We start from the raw sequence: 21,502 nt of genomic DNA on the forward strand, positions 1-21,502 counted from the left end.
CTTACATTCAGTCTGCCAAAGGCCACAAAACACAATCCCTACAGTCAGACAGACAGAACAGGCTTCAACTTTACTTTATATTGCTTACGAATAAGAAATGTCATTATATTTGATATGACAAAGAGCATCTATCTACATGAGAGATCATTTCCTGTCTCGGTCGTCTGAACTGCCCTGCCCTGCCCCCCCCCCCCCCCCTCCTCCCCTCTAAAAACATTTGAACACTCTTACCCTTCTGTTACTGTCCACTCTGTTATAGCTTTACTCTCTGTGCCATAAAATACGTTGTGCTTTGATTAATATAGCGGTAAATTATGTTATACAAATACAAATCTGCCTCTTAGATTTACATTCATTTTAATTTAGCAATATAATTTACATATTTAATAAAATAGTTCTTTCAGAATATATTAAGATACTTCACTTTTACCCCTATGAAAGCATCATTCAAAAAGGACTCTTCTCTGACATCACAAGTCTCCTAGGTTATTGGGGTCAGATCTCCTTGTGACATCACAAGGCCTCAGTACAATGGGTGACCTATGGCTTTACTCTGCACTGTTCCAACTGCGTCGTCACGGGAATATAATTTCTGTTAATCCCAGATGGGGTTGGGATTAACTGTCTTTGCTTTCACTCCCCAAAATAAAAAAAATAAAAAAATCTAAAACGGGCCACAGAAAGTCACAGCAAGCAGAAAGGGAAGTTTTTCAAACATAAAATCTCAAATTCACTCAGATTATGAATGAAAACCGATGAGTCACCAGGATGGTCTAATTTCTAGTGGATATAAGTGCACTTAACTGGCACAGAACAGCCCTCCAGAGGGACACCTAGGATCTGTGGACAGGATCCCCTCTCCTGCTGGGGTCTAACTTAAGCACGAGGCAGGGATCTTAGAACCAGCAGCCCCACCATCTCCACCGCCCCTCGCTCAATCCATCTCCAAGGCACTGCTTCACCAGGAAACACGGCAGCCTGGCTTACTAAAACGGGCCGTTCCCATGGACACTGGAGCCTCCTGCGAAGTGTCCCTCCCGACGGCCCCCTGCTGTTTCTGCAGCAGGAAGACCGGACGTGAGGACTGCTCCCGGCAGGGCAGCTTCCACACAGGGGAACAGCAGACAGAACCACCCCCGACGAGCTTCATGTCCCTCTGCCTTCACACCCCAGCCGTCTACCCCTCACACCCCAGCCGTCTACCCCTCACACCCCAGCCGTCTACCCCTCACACCCCAGCCGTCTACCCCTCACACCCCAGCCGTCTACCCCTCACACCCCAGCCGTCTACCCCTCACAAGCCTGCCGTCTGTCATTCAAGAGCCTCTGTAGTCCACATATGTGTAGTTGTATTTTTCTATCTTATTTTTTGTTTAAAGTTACCCGACACCTGCCAAAACCTCTTCTATACTTTGTCCTCCCTGGTGTGTCCAGCCCAACCGGGAAATCACACATCTAACTTTGGTTGGGAGCACATATGGCTGATATCTGAAGAACCTGTTCCAGCTGAAGTCCTTCAACAGTTGACCCCTGACCCTCCCAGCCTCTTGCCTGGGTGAACAACAACAACTATTGCTAGTAACATCTAATAGTTCGGAACCCGATCAAACTGCACATTTACAAGCGTTTTCTCTCTTGCTTAAGCGCACACCTGAATCACAAACTGTGAACATAGATAAAAGCGTATAAACTGAAGATAGTTTCGATGTCTAACAGGACGTGAGAATGCTGGTCTCAGCCTGTCAGTACCAGCTGCTGGCAGCAGAACTTTGTTTACTTCCTGTCTATCGCTCTAGTCGAGATGTTCCACATTGCTCTAGTCGAGATGTTCCACATCCCTCTGGTCGAGATGTTCCACATCGCTTGGTGTAGAAACAGCTTAAAACTGAAGACCCCGCCCCCTCGCCCCCCCCCTCACCCCCTCCCTCAATCACCCCCTCCCTCCCTCAATCACAGTTTACCAACAAAACTAACCCCAAGCTCCTCTCCCCAAACAAGAACAGCACGAAAACAGCATATTGCAATATAACAGCAATCTCCAAGTAGTAGAGAGTGAAAGTAAGAATAGAAGGCTAATACCAAATACAGAAACATCACTGATAATAAAAAATCTTTTTTAAGATGTGATGTTTGTACGTATGAATGAGACACCAGGGTAAAAAGTTAAAACATGTTAAATCAGATCAGTCATCTCTTAGGGGTGAGGAACTCCAATACTGTCGTGTTGTGGTTGAGAGTAAAACCACAAACTGTGTGTCAACATAACAGCTTTTTCTGGAAACATCATGGCCAGATAATTGTAAAAAGTTTTAAATTAAAAAAATTAAAATAAAGAATAAAATGTTCATTTTCCCCCTCAACTGATATCAGAATTATGTTAGAGTTTGGATGTTTGGCCCGACGCAATACCACTTATATCCTCTAGGGGGCGCCGGTACAGCTGAATCTAGGATCATCAGCATTCAGCTAAGGCAGCACCAGGATGAGAGGTTACACCCAGGTCCACCCGTCACAGATGTTAGTCCCGCCTCCTTCTCAATGTATAGCCAATCAGGAATGTTCAAACATAACTCCGTAATATGTTAGTAAATAGACTAATCACTGGTCCACCAATGAGGTACAGTAATACAGAGTATATCTATACAGTACAGAGATGAGGATGATGAAGGTGGGGATTGTTCTATTCCAGGGGTGATGATCTCTCTCTGGAGGTTAGGCAGGAATGGATGTTCTGTAGGAGTGCGTGTGTGTGTGTGTGTGTGTGCGCGTGTGAGGGGATGTGTTGAGTTTGTCCACTCTCGTCCAGATCAGCAGCTTCACCAGTTCATGATGCAGTTCCTGTTCAGGGTCATGAAGTACACCTGACTGCTTCCTCCAGAACGCACAGAGGCAAAGAACACCTGAGAGAGACACACACAAACACAGTGAGTGAGTGAGAGAGGTACAGATAGACAGAGAAAGGGAGAGAAAAAGAGGGTGCGAACCTTGTCGTTCCTCTCACACAGGAACTTGAGTCTCTGGGCCCTCTTGTGCATGAACACCCCGTCCAGGTGACCTGTCTCCACAGAGCGGATCTCTATGGCCTTCTCCCCCCAGCCCATGATCTGGTTGGAGCAGATGTGAGCTACACACACACACGCACACATGCACACACACACAGGGAGAAAAGAACCAAGACTGAGAGAGTGTTTGCTGTGCTTTAATGTATGTGTGTAGTAAGTGTGTACGACAGGGAGTCAGGTGGCTGAGCGGTTAGGGAATCAAGCTAGTAATCAGAAGGTTGCCGGTTCGATTCCTGGCCGTGCTAAATGACGTTGTGTCCTTGGGCAAGGCACTTCACCCTACTTGCCTCAGGGGGAATGTCCCTGTACTTACTGTAAGTCGCTCTGGATAAGAGCGTCTGCTAAATGACTACATGTAAATGTACCAAGTGTGTGTGTGTGTGTGTCAGCCTTACCCACGGAGGTGGGCATCTCTCCCCACTGCAGCACCACGTCCTTGATGATGCGTCCGTACGTGTTGACGTACACACCCTCGTCCTCGTAGCAGAGCAACATCTCCATCCCATCCGAGCTGGGCAGGAACACGATGGCATGGGGCATCACCTGGCTCTGGATCTGGAGGGAGAGACAGAGAGAGAGACAGAGAGAGAGACAGAGAAAGAGACAGAGAGAGAGACAGAGACAGAGAGACAGAGAGAGGGGGAGAGAGACAGAGGAAAAAAAGAAATCTGTTATTCGATTATTATAATATATATTCGATTGATTATCCATCCTTTGTAATTTGGGATTATTATAGTGGTCTGTGATGGATGAGCGAGAGACGTCTCTTGAGTTGGCCTCCTGTCTCTCTCTACGGTATCTCTGCTGTCGAATGTCTTTTGTTATTGCTCTAACCTCTCCTCTATCTCCAGGTAATAAGTGGACTGTTTGTCAGAGGTATCACACGGCGACAGTCCAACTCCCCACAGGGGGACCCTGACTGGGAGGGAACCTGCTGCAGCACATACATGCACGGGGATGTAGATGTCGTAGTTGTTCCCAGAGTCCACATCGATGGCGTGGAACCCAGCGCACGAGCCGTAGATGACCTTTAACCTCTGGCCCTCCTCCACAGTCAGGTCAACCAGCTGGGGTCTGTGAGGGAGGTCTCCGAAAGACTGGAGGGGGGTGACAGAGAGAGAACCAGATAAGGGACAACATAAGGCTGTTGGAGGGCTGTTATGCTTGACCAGCTCAGGGAAACACAACCCCTGCTGGGAGGAAGAAAAGAGCGGGGCAGAGCGGGGGGGGGGAGACCCATAGGGGAGAGACACCCACCTTGAAAGCCATAAATTTGTGATAGGGTTTGGGCGCCCAGGCGTAGACCTCCACAGCGTTCTTCATGGCAATCACCAGGAACTTGATCCTCTCGTATTTCACTAGACACACAGCAGGGAGACATCTGAGCTGGTCTGGAGAGAAGCACTTCACATCCATAACAACACGCAATCAAGTTCCAGTCATGGTGCCTGCTGGGCGTTGGGGCTAAGCTTGGTTCACTGGTCCCTAACATCTAACCCTGGTCACCGCCTAACTCCTAGTGTCTGGTCACCCTGGTGTCTGGGGGGGTCAGATGGCTGAGCGGTTAGGGAGTCGAGCTATTAATCAGAAGGTTGCCGGTTCGATTCGAGTCGGGGAGAATGTCCCTGTACTTACTTGTACTTGTAAGTCGCTCTGGATAAGAGCGTCTGCTAAATGACTAAATGTGATGTGTCTGATCCTCACCAACTTTGTAGTGCACGCAGCCCTCCATCTCCCCCACGGTGGTCCAGCCCTGCTTCTTCTCAACCTCTGGGTCGTTGTGCAGGATCTTGTTCCTCAGCCAGGCCAGGTAGTACACACGCACCTTGTTCTTCTTACCTGGGGAGGGAGGGACAGAGAGAGTGAGAGAGTGATAGGGAGTGAGAGAGGGATAAAGAGTGAGAAGGACAGAGAGAGAGAGAGAGAGAGAGATAGGTAGTGATAAGACCACTAACCTGATATGGTGATGAGCAGGTTGAGTCCTTCTAGAACGTCCATCTGCTGGAACCTGCGTGAGTTGATGAGGGGGTAGACCTTCCCCTGACCGCTACGATCCAGCAGCTTCAGTCCGTTCTCTGTTCCCACCAGCAGGTTCACACCTGCGCACACACACACACACACACCATACTCTCATAACCCTTTTCCACCAACAGGTAAAGGGGTCTGTTCTGGTTTGAACGGCCAATTTTCAACCAGTTCAGAACCCGACTTTCTTCTTTGAGGGTTTCAGGTTGACTCTAGGTACTGACATGTTGGCACCTGCACAGCCCGCTGTGACACTGCTTGTAAAAGCGTCTATATGAATCAAGTTTGACTGGATTTGAAGGCGTGGCGGCAGAGCGCGTGCTCACCCCAGAGAGCGGCACACAGGATCTCGGAGTTGAACCTCTTCTTGTACTTGCGGATCTCAGGAGTGTCACTGTGGGGGCGTGTGTTGGTGGGGTTCACATTCACCATGGAACCCTTCCTCACCTCCATCTTCAGCTGCTCAAACCTGGAGCCCAGACCTGGGGGGGGGAGAGGGGAGCAGGGGGGAGGGGAGCAGGGGGGAGGGGAGCAGAAATACGTTATTTTTTATTGTTGTGAAACCGAAACTAGAGGACCTGATTATACAATGATACAGTGATCAAACCACAGCAAATCAGGCCAGAGAGTATAACAAACCAGGAAGTCAGAAAGTGATGGCGTGTGCTGTGGACACACTGAACACAGAGAGCTGGAAGTGAGAGGACCTCAACTGAACTCACCGCCGACAGAGATGGAGTCTGCAGCGCCCCCTGCTGGCTGGTACATGCCCAGGTCCACGAAGGTGGTGAAGGAAGACTTGCCTGAGGCCTTGACCAGACCCCTGGACTGGTACTGCAGGGAGGAGAGGAGAGGAGAGAGGGGAGGGGAGAGAGAGAGAGGAGAGGAGAAGAGAGAGGGGAGGAGAGGGGAGAAAAGGAGAGGAGAAGAGAGAGGGGAGGGGAGAGGAGAAAAGAAGAGAGAGAGCGTTCAAATATGGAGGACTGAGACAGACAGCTGGATAGACGTTGTCTCCATGGATACGGTGCCACTCACATCGTAGACAGAGTCTTTCCCGGGGGACGAGTGGGAGGCGGAGTCTGTGGGGGAGTGGGAGGGCTGCACCACGTCGGGCAGGTTGGTGTAGCCGTTGTGGCTTCTCTTCTCTGGTGTCTGGAGGGAGCAGGGAATCCACCAATCACAACACTCAACCTCACAACATGACCTCACCTCACGTGTCCCTGTAGCATGACCACTAACATGACTTCACCTAAACACACACATACAGGTAAGCTCTCTCTGTGGAGCTTGTCTAACCCCCTCCCCCCCCCTCCCCTCCCTCCCTCCCCTCCCCCAGGAGGTGACTCACCCTCTGCACCAGCATGGTCTGGTCCCCGTAGCCTCCCGCCTGCTCCCCCTCCCCACCCTCCCCCTCCTCCTCCTCGTGCACCACCATGGTGTTGACTGAGTCTGAGTCTGCATCCCGCGGGCTGCAGAGGAGAGGAGGAGGAAAGAGAAGGAGGAGGAGGAGAGAGAAGGAGGAGAGAGAAGGAGGAGAGAAGGAGGAGGGGGAGGAGAGAAGGAGAGCAACAAGGAAGTTAAACTTGACCACAAAAACACCAGGATCCACATGTAGCATGAGGAACAAAGACAACATCTCTCTCTCTCTGCTGACCGGTCGGTGGGGCTCTCCTCCTCCTCCACCCCCTCCCCGCTCTCGCTCTCCTCGCTGCTCTCGCTGCTGTCTGACGAGGAGGAGTAGTCGTTGGCCTTCACAGGAGGTCGAGGAGGCTCCTCAGGACGCTCCTTGGAGTACATGCCGTGGTCCTGAGGAGGAGGAGGAGAGGGAGGGTTAGAGGCAGAGGAACAGGAGGGTAAGAGAGGAGGTGGTTACAGATAGAAACGAGGAGGGGAAGCCAAGATGAGGGTTGCTCGGTGACAGGAGATAAGCAGGCAGATGCAGGAATACAAATGGTGAACTTTACTTTTCACTTTAATACAAACACAGACACGTGCGTATACTGACCTCTCCTATGGCTCTCTTGTAACTCTGTAGCATGAGGGAGTGGTCAGACAGGAAGAGGAGGAGTCAGCAGGGGGGGGGGGGGACAACAGGAAGCAGGAAACAGCCACAGACAGAAAGACAAGAGAGACAGGAACAGAGAGTTAGTGCAGGTGTGTTTCCCAGAAGAGGCAGTGCAGATAGTAACCCAAGCGGAAAAGGAGTTCACTTAAATCTAGTCTACATCTACTAAAAGGGGGCTTACATTTTCACTACGTTTATCTTTTACAAACGTATATTTAACTTCTACACAATCGCAGATGTACTTCAAGTGTACGGGTTTGGTACCTTCACACACTTAAATACTTTAATATATGTAAGTGTGCATGTACTTCTGCTGTCTACTTTAAGCACAATCGGCTTTTCCGCTTGGGAGGCATCCTGTCTGAGAGAGTAGCTGGTGTGAGAAGGGAGGGGGGGGAAGAGAGAGGGAGGGGGGGGTAGAGAGAGAGAGAGAGAGAGAGAGAGAGAGAGAGAGAGAGAGAGAGGGAGGGAGGGAGGGGGGGGGTGGACCCATGCAGATGTGTTAATAGGAAGCTTTAGTCGAGGTCAGCACAGTGCTGGGGGGTCAGGGGTCAGGGGGCACTCACGGCAGGGCGGCTGGGCCGTGACGACGTCCGGGACTCTCCGGGCTTGTGCCGGCCGGCGGGGGACAGGATGGGGGAGTCCATCTTGGAGGAGCCTGAAAGAACGACTCACATGTTGAAGCTGGAAAACTGCTGTCAGGGTAGGGAGTCATCCCTCAGGATGCTGCAAACGATCACGACTGACTCACTGAGTCAGAGAGGAACTGACTCACTGAGTAAGAGAGATCGACTCACTGAGTATGCGGTGTCTCTCCAGAGAGCCGGTCTGCGGCAGGTTGGACACGATGCTCATGTCTCCTCTCTCCCAGCGCTCGTTGCGGCTGAGGTCTGGGTTGCTGCAGGGGAGAGAGAACAGACCTGACACACTGCTCTGCTCTCTACTGCTCACCTCTGTGTCATGTCTGCATGGTTACCCGGGTGACTAGGTTACCTGGGTGACTAGGTTACCAGGGTGACTAGGTTACCTGGGTGACTAGGTTACCAGGGTGACTAGGTTACCAGGGTGACTAGGTTACCTGGGTGACTAGGTTACCTGGGTGACTGTGTTACCCTGGAGACGGTTACCTGGGTGACTGTGTTGTCTGGGTTACCTGGGTGACTGTGTTACCTGGGTGACTGTGTTACCTGGGTGACTGTGTTACCTGGGTGACTGTGTTACCTGGCTCTGACTGGGTGTCTGATGCCGGAGGACAGGTTGGTGTTGAGGGCGGTGGCGATAGACGCTGTCCTCTGAGGGATCTGAACACAACAGCACTTCCTGTTACATCACATCCTCTGGTGCACCCAGCATTCATCCTCACCCTGGGTAACCCCCCCCCCCAGCACCCCGCCCCCCTCACCTTGGGTGGCTGTTCCTCGGGCAGGCGTATCCAGGGGCCGCGCTCGTCCCTCATTGGTCGAGTGAGGGGGGCGGGGCTCTCGGAGGTGGGGTCAGAGTTCTGGCGCACCAGCTCCCTGGAGTGGAGGGGGCGGGGCGTGGGGGTGGGGGTGGGGTCCTGAGTGGGGAAGGCGGACATAGTCTTAGTGGGCTGGTCACACAGAGACTGAGAGCGGGGGACCGGGGCTGCATAGGGCTTTAGAGGAACCAGGTGAGCCATCTGGAACTGGGGAGGGAGGGAGGGAGGGAGGGAGGGAGGGAGGGAGGGAGGGAGGGAGGGAGGGAGGGAGGGAGGGAGGGAGGGAGGGAGGGAGGGAGGGAGGGAGGGAGGGAGGGAGGGAGGGGCAGCAGGAAAAGGAGATGATGGAGTGAAATGAAGATGAAGGGTTGAATAGGAAAGAAAAAGCAGGAAGAGTTAATCAGGGCAGAGATCAGGAAAAGGGTTGGTGTGTTAATCAGGGTAGCAGGGTACACACACACACACACACACACCTTGCCCTGCCCCCCCTGGGGTTCAACAGGCCGCTGCATGGGCGGGGTCTGAGCTGCCTGGCCGCTCCCTGATTGGCTGGCGTCGGAGCGTGACTGGAGGGCGGTGTCGGACACGGTGGTGCAGATCTTAGGAGAGCCCTGACGGTTCAGCTTGCTGCGCTCCTCCACCTGCACACAGCCCAGGGTGGAGGGGGAGGGGAGGGTAGTATAGTGTGTAGTGTGTAGGGTAGTATAGTGTGTAGTATAGTGTGTAGTATAGTGTGTAGGGTAGTATAGTGTGTAGTATAGTGTGTAGTGTGTAGGGTAGTATAGTGTGTAGTATAGTGTGTAGTATAGTGTGTAGGGTAGTATAGTGTGTAGTATAGTGTGTAGTGTGTAGGGTAGTATAGTGTGTAGTATAGTGTGTAGTAGTGTGTAGTGTGTAGTGCAGTACCTCACGGGCCCAGGCGGGCTTGTTGCTAGGCTCCATGTTCTTGCTGTAATGGTACATCTGAGGTTTCTTGTCCTGCTGCTGCTGCAGAGAGACCAGGTAGGCGTGTTCCTGCTGCAGCTGCCTCTGGAGGCGCTCGGACTGCCTCTGCTCCTCCAGTTGCTTACGCTTGTACTCCTGCACACACACACACACGCGCAGGGTCAGAAAGATCAGTGTAGAGCAGAGGGATGCTAGCACACACACACACACACCCTCACTAGCACACGGCAACATGCAGGGTTCAGAGACATGGTGCTTTGGTCTGATGGTTCACACACTCCTCTGGGGAAGCCCACAGAACCAGCCTGTCACCAGCTGGTCTGAGGGCCCTGGTGGGGGGGAGGAGGGGGAAGGGGTACACACTCTGCACAAAAGGGGGAGAGGGGAGGGGAGATATGCAGGATGAAGGAGAGGAGGATTACCATGAGCAGAGCTTGCTCCTGTAACAGCTGCTGCTGCAGGATTTCTAACTGTCGTTGCTCCTCCTCTAACTTATGCCTTATGAACTCCTGAGGCAGAGGCAGAGACGGAGACAGGGACAGAGACAGAGGCAGAGACGGAGGCAGGGACAGAGGCAGGGAGAACACAGGCGGAACAGGAGGAAAATGAGGAGAAGGTTAGAAAACATTCAGATCCTGCCACACTAGTGAGAAGCAGCATCGTAGTCGTGTCGTAACCACTACTCACCACCAGGGGGTGTCGTAACCCCTACTCACCACCAGGGGGTGTCTTAACCACTACTCACCACCAGGGGGTGTCGTAACCACTACTCACCACCAGGGGGTGTCGTAACCACTACTCACCACCAGGGGGTGTCATAACCACTACTCACCACCAGGGGGTGTCACAACCACTACTCACCACCAGGGGGTGTCACAACCACTACTCACCACCAGGGGGTGTCGTAACCACTACTCACCACCAGGGGGTGTCGTAACCACTACTCACCACCAGGGGGTGTCATAACCACTACTCACCACCAGGTGTTGGAAAACCACCAGAATCAAAGCTGGAGTCATGTTTGACTAAGGTTATTATTGTTAGTATGGTCAAATAAAATGTTGGTGATACTATGCAGGTCTAGACAGCGACAGTATTCTCCACTACTGTGATTCAGTCAGCAGAGAGAGGTGGTTAGGGTTGTACAGTTTAAACCCAGGCAGTCTTACTAACATTTAGTCATTGAGCGTCTGGATAAGAGCAGAATAGAAACAGGGCAGTGACAGCCAGGGAGAGAGAAAGAGGTAGAGTGAGCCCTAGAGAAAGAGAGAGAGAGACACATTCACCCACAGAAATCTCATCTCTGAATAAATACACTAATTTAGATTCTTGCTGCCATGGCAACCTGCTCACGGACATTCCGCCTGCTGGAGAGAGACACTTGCAGAGTGGGCTGCAGACAAGACACGCCCCCCCAGCCCCCGCCTGATTGGCTGACGGGGTGGGGGGCTTGTGCCTCCTGTGATTGGTTACCTGCTCCCTCTCGGCCAGCCTCCTGTCGTCCTCCCGCCTCATGTCGTCAAGGCGACGGTGGGGGCCCTTCTCCTGCAGGCGCACCATCTCCCTCTCCTTCCGTTGTTGCTGCGGCGACAGGAAGCAAGCACGGGTCACTTGTCAACCACAGGTTAGTTATGATGCTGTCGTGAAAGAGGGAGCTGTTTCTGCTGAGATGGGAGGAAGGATGGATGGATGAAGGAGGAAAGATTGGGAGGAGGAAGAGATGTGGAGAGGGAGAGAGAAATGAGAAGACAGGATGGAGAGAGAAAGAGAGGAGGGAGGATGGAGAGAGAGAGATGCTGGACAGAGAGAGGCTGGAGAGAGAGAGGAGGGAGGATGGAGAGAGGATGGAGGGAGGAGGATGGAGAGAGAGAGGAGGATGGAGAGAGAGGGGAGAGAGAGAGGAGGATGGAGAGGGAGGAGGATGGAGAGGGAGGAGGAGGATGGAGAGTCATGCAGCCGTTCCCTGATGCTAGAGGCCCTGATGACGAGAGGCTGTTTTAATGAACACTTCTCAGTCACCATCTCTGACAAGATCTCTACATGACCCGTCCCTGTTCTCCAGTACCTGGCGCCCAGCCCTGCTCTGTTCTGGTGCAGCAGAGTGCTGCTGTGCAGCAGAGTGCTGCTGTGCTGCAAAGTGCTGCTGTGCTGCAAAGTGCAGGCCTGATGTGACACAGCTGCTGATTCAGACTCAGGTGGGACTGAACCAGCTCACAGGTTTGGACACACATAGGGTTAGAGCATGAGTCTGTGTGCATGTCCGTGTGTGTGTGTGTGCGCTCCCCCCACCTCCTCCAGGTGTGTGTGTGTGTGCGCTCCCCCCACCTCCTCCAGGTGTGTGTGTGTGTGCTCCCCCACCTCCTCCAGGTGTGTGTGTGCTCCCCCCACCTCCTCCAGCCGGCGTCGTTGCTCCTTCTGCTCCTCGATGCGTTTTCTGCCGGTCGTGCAGCAGCTGCCTCTTGTGCTCCTCGGGGTCGCGGTGCTGCGCTCCCAGCTGGGCCTGCTGCCTCTTCAGGGCCTCCGTACGCTCCTTGTTCTTCTCCTGCTGCAGGCGCAGGAAGTCCCGCCTCAGCGTCGACTCACCCGGCACGTTCAGGATGGAGCTGCTGGGAGGGGGGAGGAGAGGAGAGGAGGGGGAAGGAGAGGAGAGGGGGGAGGAGAGGAGGGCAGGGAGAGGAGAGGGGGGAGGAGAGGGGGGAGGAGAGGAGAGGGGGGAGGAGAGGAGAGGGGGGGAGAGGGGGAAGGAGAGGAGAGGGGGGAGGAGAGGAGAGGGGGGAGGAAAGGAGAGGGGGGAGGAAAGGAGAGGGGGGAGGAAAGGAGAGGGGGGAGGATGAGAGGAGAGGGGGGAGGAGAGGAGAGGGGGGAGGAGAGGAGAGGGGGGAGGAGAGGAGAGGGGGGAGGAGAGGAGAGGGGGGATGAGAGGAGAGGGGGGATGAGAGGAGAGGGGGGAGGAGGGGGGGGGGGAGGAGGGGGGGGGAGAGGAGAGGAGAGGGGGGATGAGAGGAGAGGGGGGAGGAGAGGAGAGGAGAGAGGAGAGGAGAGGGGGGGAGGAGAGGAGAGGGGGGATGAGAGGGGGCTGTGTCAGGCAGATGTGTAACAGGTGTGACCGTGTAACAGGTGTGACCGTGTAACAGGTGTGTTACCTGGACTCGCGCTCATCTCCATGGTTCTCCTCGTCCTCGTCACTGCCGCTGTACTCGTACTCTGTTTCCTCTGGACAGCAACCGGGGGGGGGGGGGGGGCACAGAGAGTGAGCGCAATATAGAAAGCTGTCTTTCTGTTCACACCTCTCCACCTTTATCTCCCCTCCTCCCTCCCATCTCTCTCCCCCCTTCCTTTCACTTCCTCCCTCCCCCCTCATCCCCTCCCTCCTCATCCCCTCCCTCCTCATCCCCTCCTCCACCCCCCCTCACCCTTTCTCCCCCCTCTTCTTGCGCGTGCGGTCAATGTGGTCCTTCAGCTGGATGCGGACCTGCCTCTCGGTGGGCTGGTCTCGGATGAACGTGTGCTTCAGAAGCTGCTCTGTGGACGGTCTGCTGGGGTACGTCTTCACCAGGCTGCCCTCGATGAAGTCTATGAACTTCTTAGACCTGGGGGGTGAGGGGTTCATAAGGTGAGAGGCAGGTAAGGCAGGGGGCTTGATGGAAAACAACATGATGGATTATTTTATTTTTGTATATAAAAATTTGAGAGAAAGAGACAGAGAGAAAGAGACAGACAGACAGACAGAGAGAGAGAGAGGTGAAAGCACGCGTGTACAGTCACACTACCCTAACAGCAGCATGCTAAAGAGGGTTGTTACTGAATGTAGCATGTCACAGATCAGATCAAGTGTGAGTCCTTTCCACTTCCTGTCTGGCCTGTGCCACAGGAAGACTGAACATCTGGTCTGGTGGTAAACAGCTGAGCGAAGCGCAAGGTTAACCATAGATATATATAAAGTCTAGATGTCTTACGGCGGAGTCTGCATACTTCTATTCTATAAAAAAAATAAATAATCATAATTCATAAGTATGCAGTGGCATAACGACATCTCTGACGTTGATAACAAACCAAACCGTTTAAAAATCGGTTGACAATTGAGCAAGTTATGGTCATTTAAAAAGTAGCATCAACACAATGTTATGGGTGAGCGAGTTGACTGTAGCAAGATGGCCGCCATGTGTGGACGTTCGACTCCGTTGTCCGGCAACGCGGACGAGACATCTAGCCTTTATATATATATCTATGGGGTTAACACCTAAACTCACAAACCTCTCACATTTAACCCCTATAAGTTTAACCCCCATGCTGATGAAGAGGCTGAAATGGGGCGAGTTTAGTTCCGCCTGAAGGAATCGCTCCACTGCAGGCATGAGGGGAGCAGCAGGGCAGGAAATAGCCATCCTAAAATAAAGCTGAGAAACAGCAGGAACAGCAGTCCTGCTGTAGTGTGTACAGCAGAGAGGAGGAGGAGGGGGAGGGGGAGGGGGAGGAGGAGGAGGAGGAGGAGGAGGAGGAGGAGGAGGAGGAGGAGGAGGAGGAGGAGGGGGAGGAGGAGGAGGAGGAGGGGGAGGGGGAGGGGCTCACCACTTCTTGGACTTGAGTTTAGGAGGAGGGTTCCTGGGGATCAGGAACAGAGCCCTCATGGGGTGCATGTCACACAGAGCTGCAGGACAAACACAATCTCAGCTGGTACATATGGAGGTGTGTGTAGCTGTAGAGGTGTGCGTGTGTGTGTGTGTGTGTAGCTGTAGAGGTGTGTGTAGCTGTAGAGGTGTGTGTGTAGCTGTACAGATGTGTGCAGCTGTAGAGGTGTGTGTGTGTTAGTGTGTGTAGCTGTACAGGTGTGTGTAGCTGTAGAGGTGTGTACTTACGTGGGGCTCCTTCTGCCATCTCAATAGCGGTGATTCCCAAGGACCAAATATCACTCTGTGGAGACACACAAGTTAATACCCACACACACACACACACACACACACACACACACACACACACACACACACACACACACACACACACACACACACACACACACACACACACACACACACACACACACACACACACACACACACACACACACACACACACACACACACACACACACACACACACACACACACACACACACACACACACACACACACACACACACACACACACACACACACACACACACACACACACACACACACACACACACACACACACACACACACACACACACACACACACACACACACACACACACACCACAAGCCCTGCAGGACGGAGGGAGGGTTACCCGGTAGTCGTAGGTGGAGTCAGGGTTCTCGTCGCAGGCGATCACCTCGGGGGCCATCCAGTACGGCGTCCCGATGAACGTGTTCCTGCGGCCCACCGTCCGGTCCAGCTGAGCGCTCACGCCGAAGTCCACTGAGACCAGACCACAGCGCGTCAGGAGCAACAGTAACTAGGCCAGTAACTGTGGTAACTAGGGCTAGTAACTGTGGTAACTAGGGCTAGTAACTGTGGTAACTAGGGTTAGTAACTCTGGTAACTAGGGTTAGTAACTGTGGTAACTAGGGCTAGTAACTCTGGTAACTAGGGTTAGTAACTGTGGTAACTAGGGCTAGTAACTATGGTAACTAGGGTTAGTAACTATGGTAACTAGGGTTAGTAACTATGGTAGTAACTATGATGGGAACTATGGTAGCTAGAGTTAGTAGCTATTAGGGGTGGGAATCTTGTGGTACCTCACGATTCGATTAAAAATCGATTCACCCAAAAAAAAATCTTTAAAAAAATCGATTCACATAAATTTGTGAATCGATCTGAATCGCTAGCAGACTCAATCGCGATTCAAATGTGAATTGATTTCCCCCCCCAACCCCTAGTAACTATGGCAGCGAGACAGTTTTGTTTTCGCTTCAGCGTTAAAAGGGGCCTCAACTGACCCAGCTTGACTTCTGCATTCTCTGTCAGGAGGACGTTCTGGCCCTTGATGTCTCTGTGGATGACCTTGTGTTGGTGGAGGTGGGACAGGCCCTGGGTAGACACACACACACACACACACACACGGAGAGGTCAGAGGTCAGTGGAAACAGGGAGGATGTGGTGTTTGGCTGGCTGGGTTACTGACTGGCTGGGTTACTGACTGGCTGGGTTACTGACTGGCTGGCTGTGTTACTGACTGACTGGCTGCTCACCCTCAGAATCTCCCTGCAGATGTAGGCGATCCAGTCCTCCTTCAAAGAGTTGCCCTTGGTGTTCTTCACCAGGTCAGTCACCGAGCCTGCCCCACAGAACTCCATCACCAGCTGGAACACACACACACACTCAGTAGACAGCTAACACACACACACACACACACTCCAGACAGCACGCACACACACTCTCTCTCTCTCTCTCTCTCAACAGCACACACGCGAGTGTGAGACAGACCCAGAGCTGGTCGTCTGTTCCTGGGGGGCTCTTCTTGACGAAGGCTCCGTAGTACGTAGCGATGTTACGGTGGTGGCTGTACTTCTTCAGCATGTTGATCTCCGCCTTAATCTCCTCCTCCTCCTCCTCCGTCACGTCCATCACTTTGATGGCTGCCAGCTGGCCCGTCTTCACGTGACGGCCCTGATTGAGGAGACGAACACCTGGTCATCTCAACGAGCCAAAGACAACCCACCGCACCCACAAACTCACGACAGCTGCCGTCAGCTCATCCAGAGCCCTGAGTACTCAGAACTCTTCCAAATGTCACCTTCTATCTGATTGGTGCATCAGTGTGTTCTCCCTCCCTCCCTCCCTCTCAGCACGGTCCTCTTCATTCTTATCTGAATGCCACACGCTCAGCTTAGAGCCCTTTAGTGTGTTTCTACACACCTGAACTGATCTGCTGTAATCTCAAGATTTGGGCTGGTGAAGTTTGTGATCAAGTGGACGATTTCAGACTACCTCAATCTTAGCTTCTACCTAGTCCCATCGCCTCCACACATTCCACCCTCACACACACAGTCCCATCACCTCCACACACACACCCAAGGCTCATCCTGTCTTACCTTGTACACCTGTCCGTAGGTTCCATTGCCCACCACCTCGACCAGCTCAAAGATCCCAGCTGGATCCTGGAGAACATGACAGAAGATAGCATCACAGCATCTTACCCCAAAAAGACCACTTCACGTAAAACTACAGTCCGTTACTATGGTTACACCACGTTACTAAGGCTACACGGTGCTGAGGAAACCGAGGAGAGAGCGAAGGCTGTAGGCCGTATCTGGTAACATCATCCAGACAGGTGGATGAGTAACAGCCCAGATGAGTCCCACCCGACTGAACACAACACACAAGTGGCTCTGATAATGGCTACTTCAAGCTAAATATTAAATGTCATCGTTTTTTTGCCCTGGAGAGGGTAAAACACCAACCCCTGCTCCACCACTGTGATTCACTGTGTGTTGTGTAGGTCTGTGTAGGTCTGTGTTGTGCAGGTCTGTGTGTCGTGCAGGTCTGTGTGTCGTGCAGGTCTGTGTGTCGTGCAGGTCTGTGTGTCGTGCAGGTCTGTGTGTCGTGCAGGTCTGTGTGTCGTGCAGGTCTGTGCAGGTCTGTGTGTCGTGCAGGTCTGTGTGTCGTGCAGGTCTGTGCAGGTCTGTGTGTCGTGCAGGTCTGTGTGTCGTGCAGGTCTGTGTGTCGTGCAGGTCTGTGTGTCGTGCAGGTCTGTGTGTCGTGCAGGTCTGTGTGTCGTGCAGGTCTGTGTGTCGTGCAGGTCTGTGCAGGTCTGTGTGTCGTGCAGGTCTGTGTTCTGTGTGTCAGTCGGCAGGGAGTCAGTTGGCTGAGCGGTGAGGGAGTTGGGCTAGTAATCCGAAGGTTGCCAGTTCGATTCCCGGTCATGCCAACTGACGTTGTGTCCTTGGGCAAGGCACTTCACCCTACTTGCCTCGGGGGAATGTCCCTGTACTTACTGTAAGTCGCTCTGGATAAGAGCGTCTGCTAAATGACTAAATGTAAATGTAATGTAAATGTGTTGTGGGAGAGAACAAGGGTTTCATCTAGCTCCAATATCAGATATTCTCCTGACTTTTCAAGTGCAGAGAGGAGGAACACGGGAGGGGGGAGGGATTAGCTCATATGCAGCTCCAGATGAAGGGGTTTTAAACAACGGTGAACCCACCCCACCCACCCGAAATAACGGGGGTTAGACAAATCGACCGCTAACTTCACCTGTGCCCAGCGGTGATTAAAACCACCAATCACAGGAAAGATGGAGCACCAGGACTAAGAGATGGGAAGAGGAGGATCAGGAAAACTGCGATCTAGAGGAGGTTAACGTAATTATCTGGAAGAGAGGGGGGGGTGGGGGTGCAGAGACAGCGGTGTCGCCCACGTTCAACGTTGAGAGTGGGAAGAGATAACGGAGAGAGGGGGAGGAATGGGAGCAGGAACAGACTGTCAACAATAACAGGAGCGTACACTAAAGCACAGGGGGAGTGAAGAAAGCTCTACAGACGTTGATGTGGGCCTTTTTAAAGCTCCACGGCTGAAATAAGCCTTACTAGGCCATTATAAAGGACGTAGGCTACAATTTCAGAGTGTGTTAGGGTTAGTTCTGTGAGTCTCTCACTCACTCTCTTTGTGAGTCTTTCTCTGTGTGTGTGTGTGTGTGCGCGTGTGTGCGTGTGTGTGTGTGTCAGTACCAGGCAGTGGGTGTTATATAGGACACCTATCAAAGAATGAACTCTGGTGATTCATCCTTCTCTGTGCCTGCTGCTTGTCTCTCAGAAGGCAGTATTAAGCAGGCTGCCTGAGGAGGTCTAGGCTGGCACCATTACGGAACCGCTGAAGAGGCTAGCGAGAAAAACAAGCAGCGCACAATCCTGTTTCCAAACCTTCCCTCCTCCCAGCAGCGCTTTTCACCAAACAAAAGGTGGCAAAAGGGCAAGTGAAAGGGTTAGGTAATTCAACACAACTTTGTAACAGACACCTGAGATATCTATAGGTTCCCGCAGTGAATACCTGGAATGGAAACAAATATAGTGGGAGCTCAGCGGTAGCTTGCAACATGTCGTCTTTCGCTGGCCTGTTGGTGGGCCTGGCTGGCTCACAGCTCTCTGTTCTGTTCAAATAACTGTGTGGCTATAACAGTGCAGCGAGTATAGCTGTAATAGTGCGGCGAGTAGGCTATAGCAATAACCAATTCTAGCAACAACTGTTGAATAATACTGCGAGATTATCTTAAGAAAGCTCTGACATTCTCTGGTCATTAGCCTGACCCACAAACACCAGTTGGCAAATCTGACGATGTTAAATATTCCCACCCTGTCAATGCAACACATAACTTGTTGCTTGCTGCAATAGGTAGCTGTGAAACAAGAGGACACGAGTGGACACATGATTAGATACCAGTTCAGTTGCTACCTAATCATGTTTTAGATACAGTTTTTTTTTTATACCAGTAATGATCAAGTGGACTTACCCTCAACGCTGCGAGGTCTATGTCGTCCAGGCTTCGTGTTGGTGCGTTTTCAGACATCGCTGGCAAAAAGTTGTAGCTGGCGAGTAAGCAAGTTAGCCAATTATCGGCAAAAGGTATGGCAAAACAACTGTAGGATCTCTTGCTCACCGTAACTGTAGCTCTAAACCATTCAAGAACAGGTTATTCAACCATTCCCTAGCATATAATCGCCCGCTTTGCGACACTAACCAAAACTACAAGCAACACGCCCTGGGTCGACAGCACAGGTTACCTGTCCGACAGTCACTTGCTACGCCTACGGGAGGTGGGCATCTGATGTAGCTACGACAACAAGTCAATGGCAACCTGCCTACAGATAATTTACTATTGAATTAGATAAACATACAAGTGGAAGACTTTAGTAGAGATCGACAACGTTAACCGGTAAGATTAGCACGACCTGCCACCACTCCCATCATCACGCATAAACATTTATTCTGACTGTTCTGCACTGATAGCACAAGCGCTCATTTCGGCAACACCGCATACCGAGGTCTTCAATCAATCAGATATACGACAATAACTAAAAAACGAGAATCAAGACAAGTTGTAATCCGAGAGTGGTCATAAGTTAGTTATCTTGCTACTTACTGGTGGCATAATAATGCTATAGCTAGTCTAGCTCAGTGCCACCTGAATGTTTGTCGCAGAAGCACAGTTGGTGTTGAGGCTGCCATTAGCGGTACTAGCCAGCCTGCTATCTACCCACGCACAAGTCAACACAACCGCAGACTCCCCAAACCAGCACTCATCTGTAGATAGATACATATTCCATAACATGTCAACAGCTAGAAACAAAATATTTTTTAAACATATAATCGCTCGTCAAAACGGAATGCAGCCACTACTGTAAAACTGGCTTAGCTAGTTTGTCAATAATGACACCAAACTGCGCGGAATGTCGCCGCTTAAAAATTAACTTTAAATCCATTAGTATCTGGCGAAAAATCTCTCCAGTTGCTAATTCGCATGTATGACAGTCGACTCTGATGTTGCAGACTCATCTTGAAAATCACAACAAACAATCTCCTCCGACAGGCTCTTGGCCCCTTAACACCTAATGAACGACAACATGAAGAAATGCGACAGAAAGAGTTGTTCGTACTTACGAGGTATTACTCAGATAAGTAATTAGCTAGGTCGATGGCTAGCTTTCCCCGCTAATGCAAACTACACATACGGGTGCACTGACTAGCTAGCTAACTAGCCAACTTATTTTCCCGACATGTTTCCTCAAGGCTTGTCCAGTTTTGTGTGTCTGTGCGGTAGTGCTGTGACGTTCATGATCTGAACACTGTTCTCGACTTTTTTTTTTTTTTTTTTGGAAGTGTTAGCTACGGTACTTCATCAGGGACAAATTACCTGAAAGTCTCGAGAGTTCGTGTAACAACAGGTCCAGATGAGGTTCGCTCCAATCAACTGGACATTGTTTAGAGATCAAGTTAGTATAGTTCTGAGTCAAAGTTATATATATATTTTTCATCACAATAGACTAAATGAGAATAAACAAAACAGAGGTATAAGTCGACATCTCATCGTAAACTTCAGGTTACATGTTTAGGAAACCACTCGACACAGCTGAGAAGGTTAGCTCTGAGGTACGTGGTCACCAACAGTAATACAAGTCATGTTTTTGTTATGCGTTTTTATTCAGTTTCACTTAAAAAATAAAATAAACTGTTAGTGCGCTAACACCTGCATATTTTTATATTAATTACACACACACACACAAAAAACAATTGTGGTTGAGGACATTTTTAGAAATGTATACAAATATATTTTATGTATTAAAAAATGTTTAATAGGATGTATGTAAATATATATCATATGAAAATACGAGTCTTTTTTCAGATTGTTTTCTACATATATTTTAGTGTTAAACTTGATGATTTAGGTTGGCTGAGGGACAGTTATGGGCGTATGTGAAGCCCTCTGTGACATTGCTTGTAAAAAGGGATATACAAACACATTTGTTATGCATATTTCTTAGATTTTACATTAAAGGTCCCAGTCATGTAAATGATGTCAGGACTGCTGGTGAGAGGTCGGCTATGAGAGTTCTCTCCTGTGCATGCATTTGACAAATATTACTTACAATACATTCAAAACCTTCTTCCAGCCTTTTTAAACACAACATTAACTTATACTCCATATTGTTTAGTTGGGTTATAATAACATAGTTGTTAGAGTGATTAATGACATAGTAATTTATTCGCGTTGTGTTTTGATAGATGTCTGAAAGTGTGTTTGATAGATTTACTTCCAAAGGGTACAGGGCCGCTAACTGTCAAAGCTAATTAGCTAATAAATGTGTAGCTATTGTACATCAGAGAGCTTCTCTTTAATCCCAATATGTAAGGTGTCAGTTGTTATTTTCTCTTATACGTGTGTCTACAGGCATCCTGTGACTGGCCATGAGCTACAAACCTCGTCTTGTCAAGGCGAGTGCTCAGGCCTCAAGTGGAATGGTGTTGAAAGCA

The 21,502-nt window shown here is 51.0% G+C and overlaps 1 protein-coding gene across 1 annotated transcript; it reads right to left on the bottom strand.

Moving 5' to 3' along the window:
• Positions 1-1,961: 1,961 nt before the first annotated feature.
• mink1 (misshapen-like kinase 1) lies at positions 1,962-20,270 on the bottom strand. The gene is given in 34 exon segments (XM_067257768.1): positions 1,962-2,900; positions 2,985-3,124; positions 3,458-3,617; positions 4,010-4,159; positions 4,320-4,420; positions 4,767-4,901; positions 5,018-5,161; positions 5,414-5,569; positions 5,810-5,921; positions 6,123-6,239; positions 6,436-6,556; positions 6,742-6,893; positions 7,093-7,116; positions 7,719-7,810; positions 7,950-8,050; positions 8,374-8,453; positions 8,555-8,818; positions 9,085-9,252; positions 9,518-9,691; positions 9,979-10,065; positions 11,030-11,137; positions 11,945-11,989; positions 11,991-12,162; positions 12,700-12,769; positions 12,971-13,146; positions 14,126-14,204; positions 14,413-14,467; positions 14,823-14,953; positions 15,475-15,565; positions 15,727-15,837; positions 15,962-16,144; positions 16,570-16,635; positions 18,984-19,059; positions 20,132-20,270. Coding segments are annotated over 33 exon segments (3,906 nt in total). The 5' UTR covers positions 19,041-19,059; positions 20,132-20,270; the 3' UTR covers positions 1,962-2,816.
• Between the last annotated feature and the right edge of the window lie 1,232 nt (positions 20,271-21,502).

The sequence above is a fragment of the Osmerus mordax genome, chromosome 19 (assembly GCF_038355195.1).
Source record: "Osmerus mordax isolate fOsmMor3 chromosome 19, fOsmMor3.pri, whole genome shotgun sequence".
NCBI classification, from domain to species: domain Eukaryota; kingdom Metazoa; phylum Chordata; class Actinopteri; order Osmeriformes; family Osmeridae; genus Osmerus; species Osmerus mordax.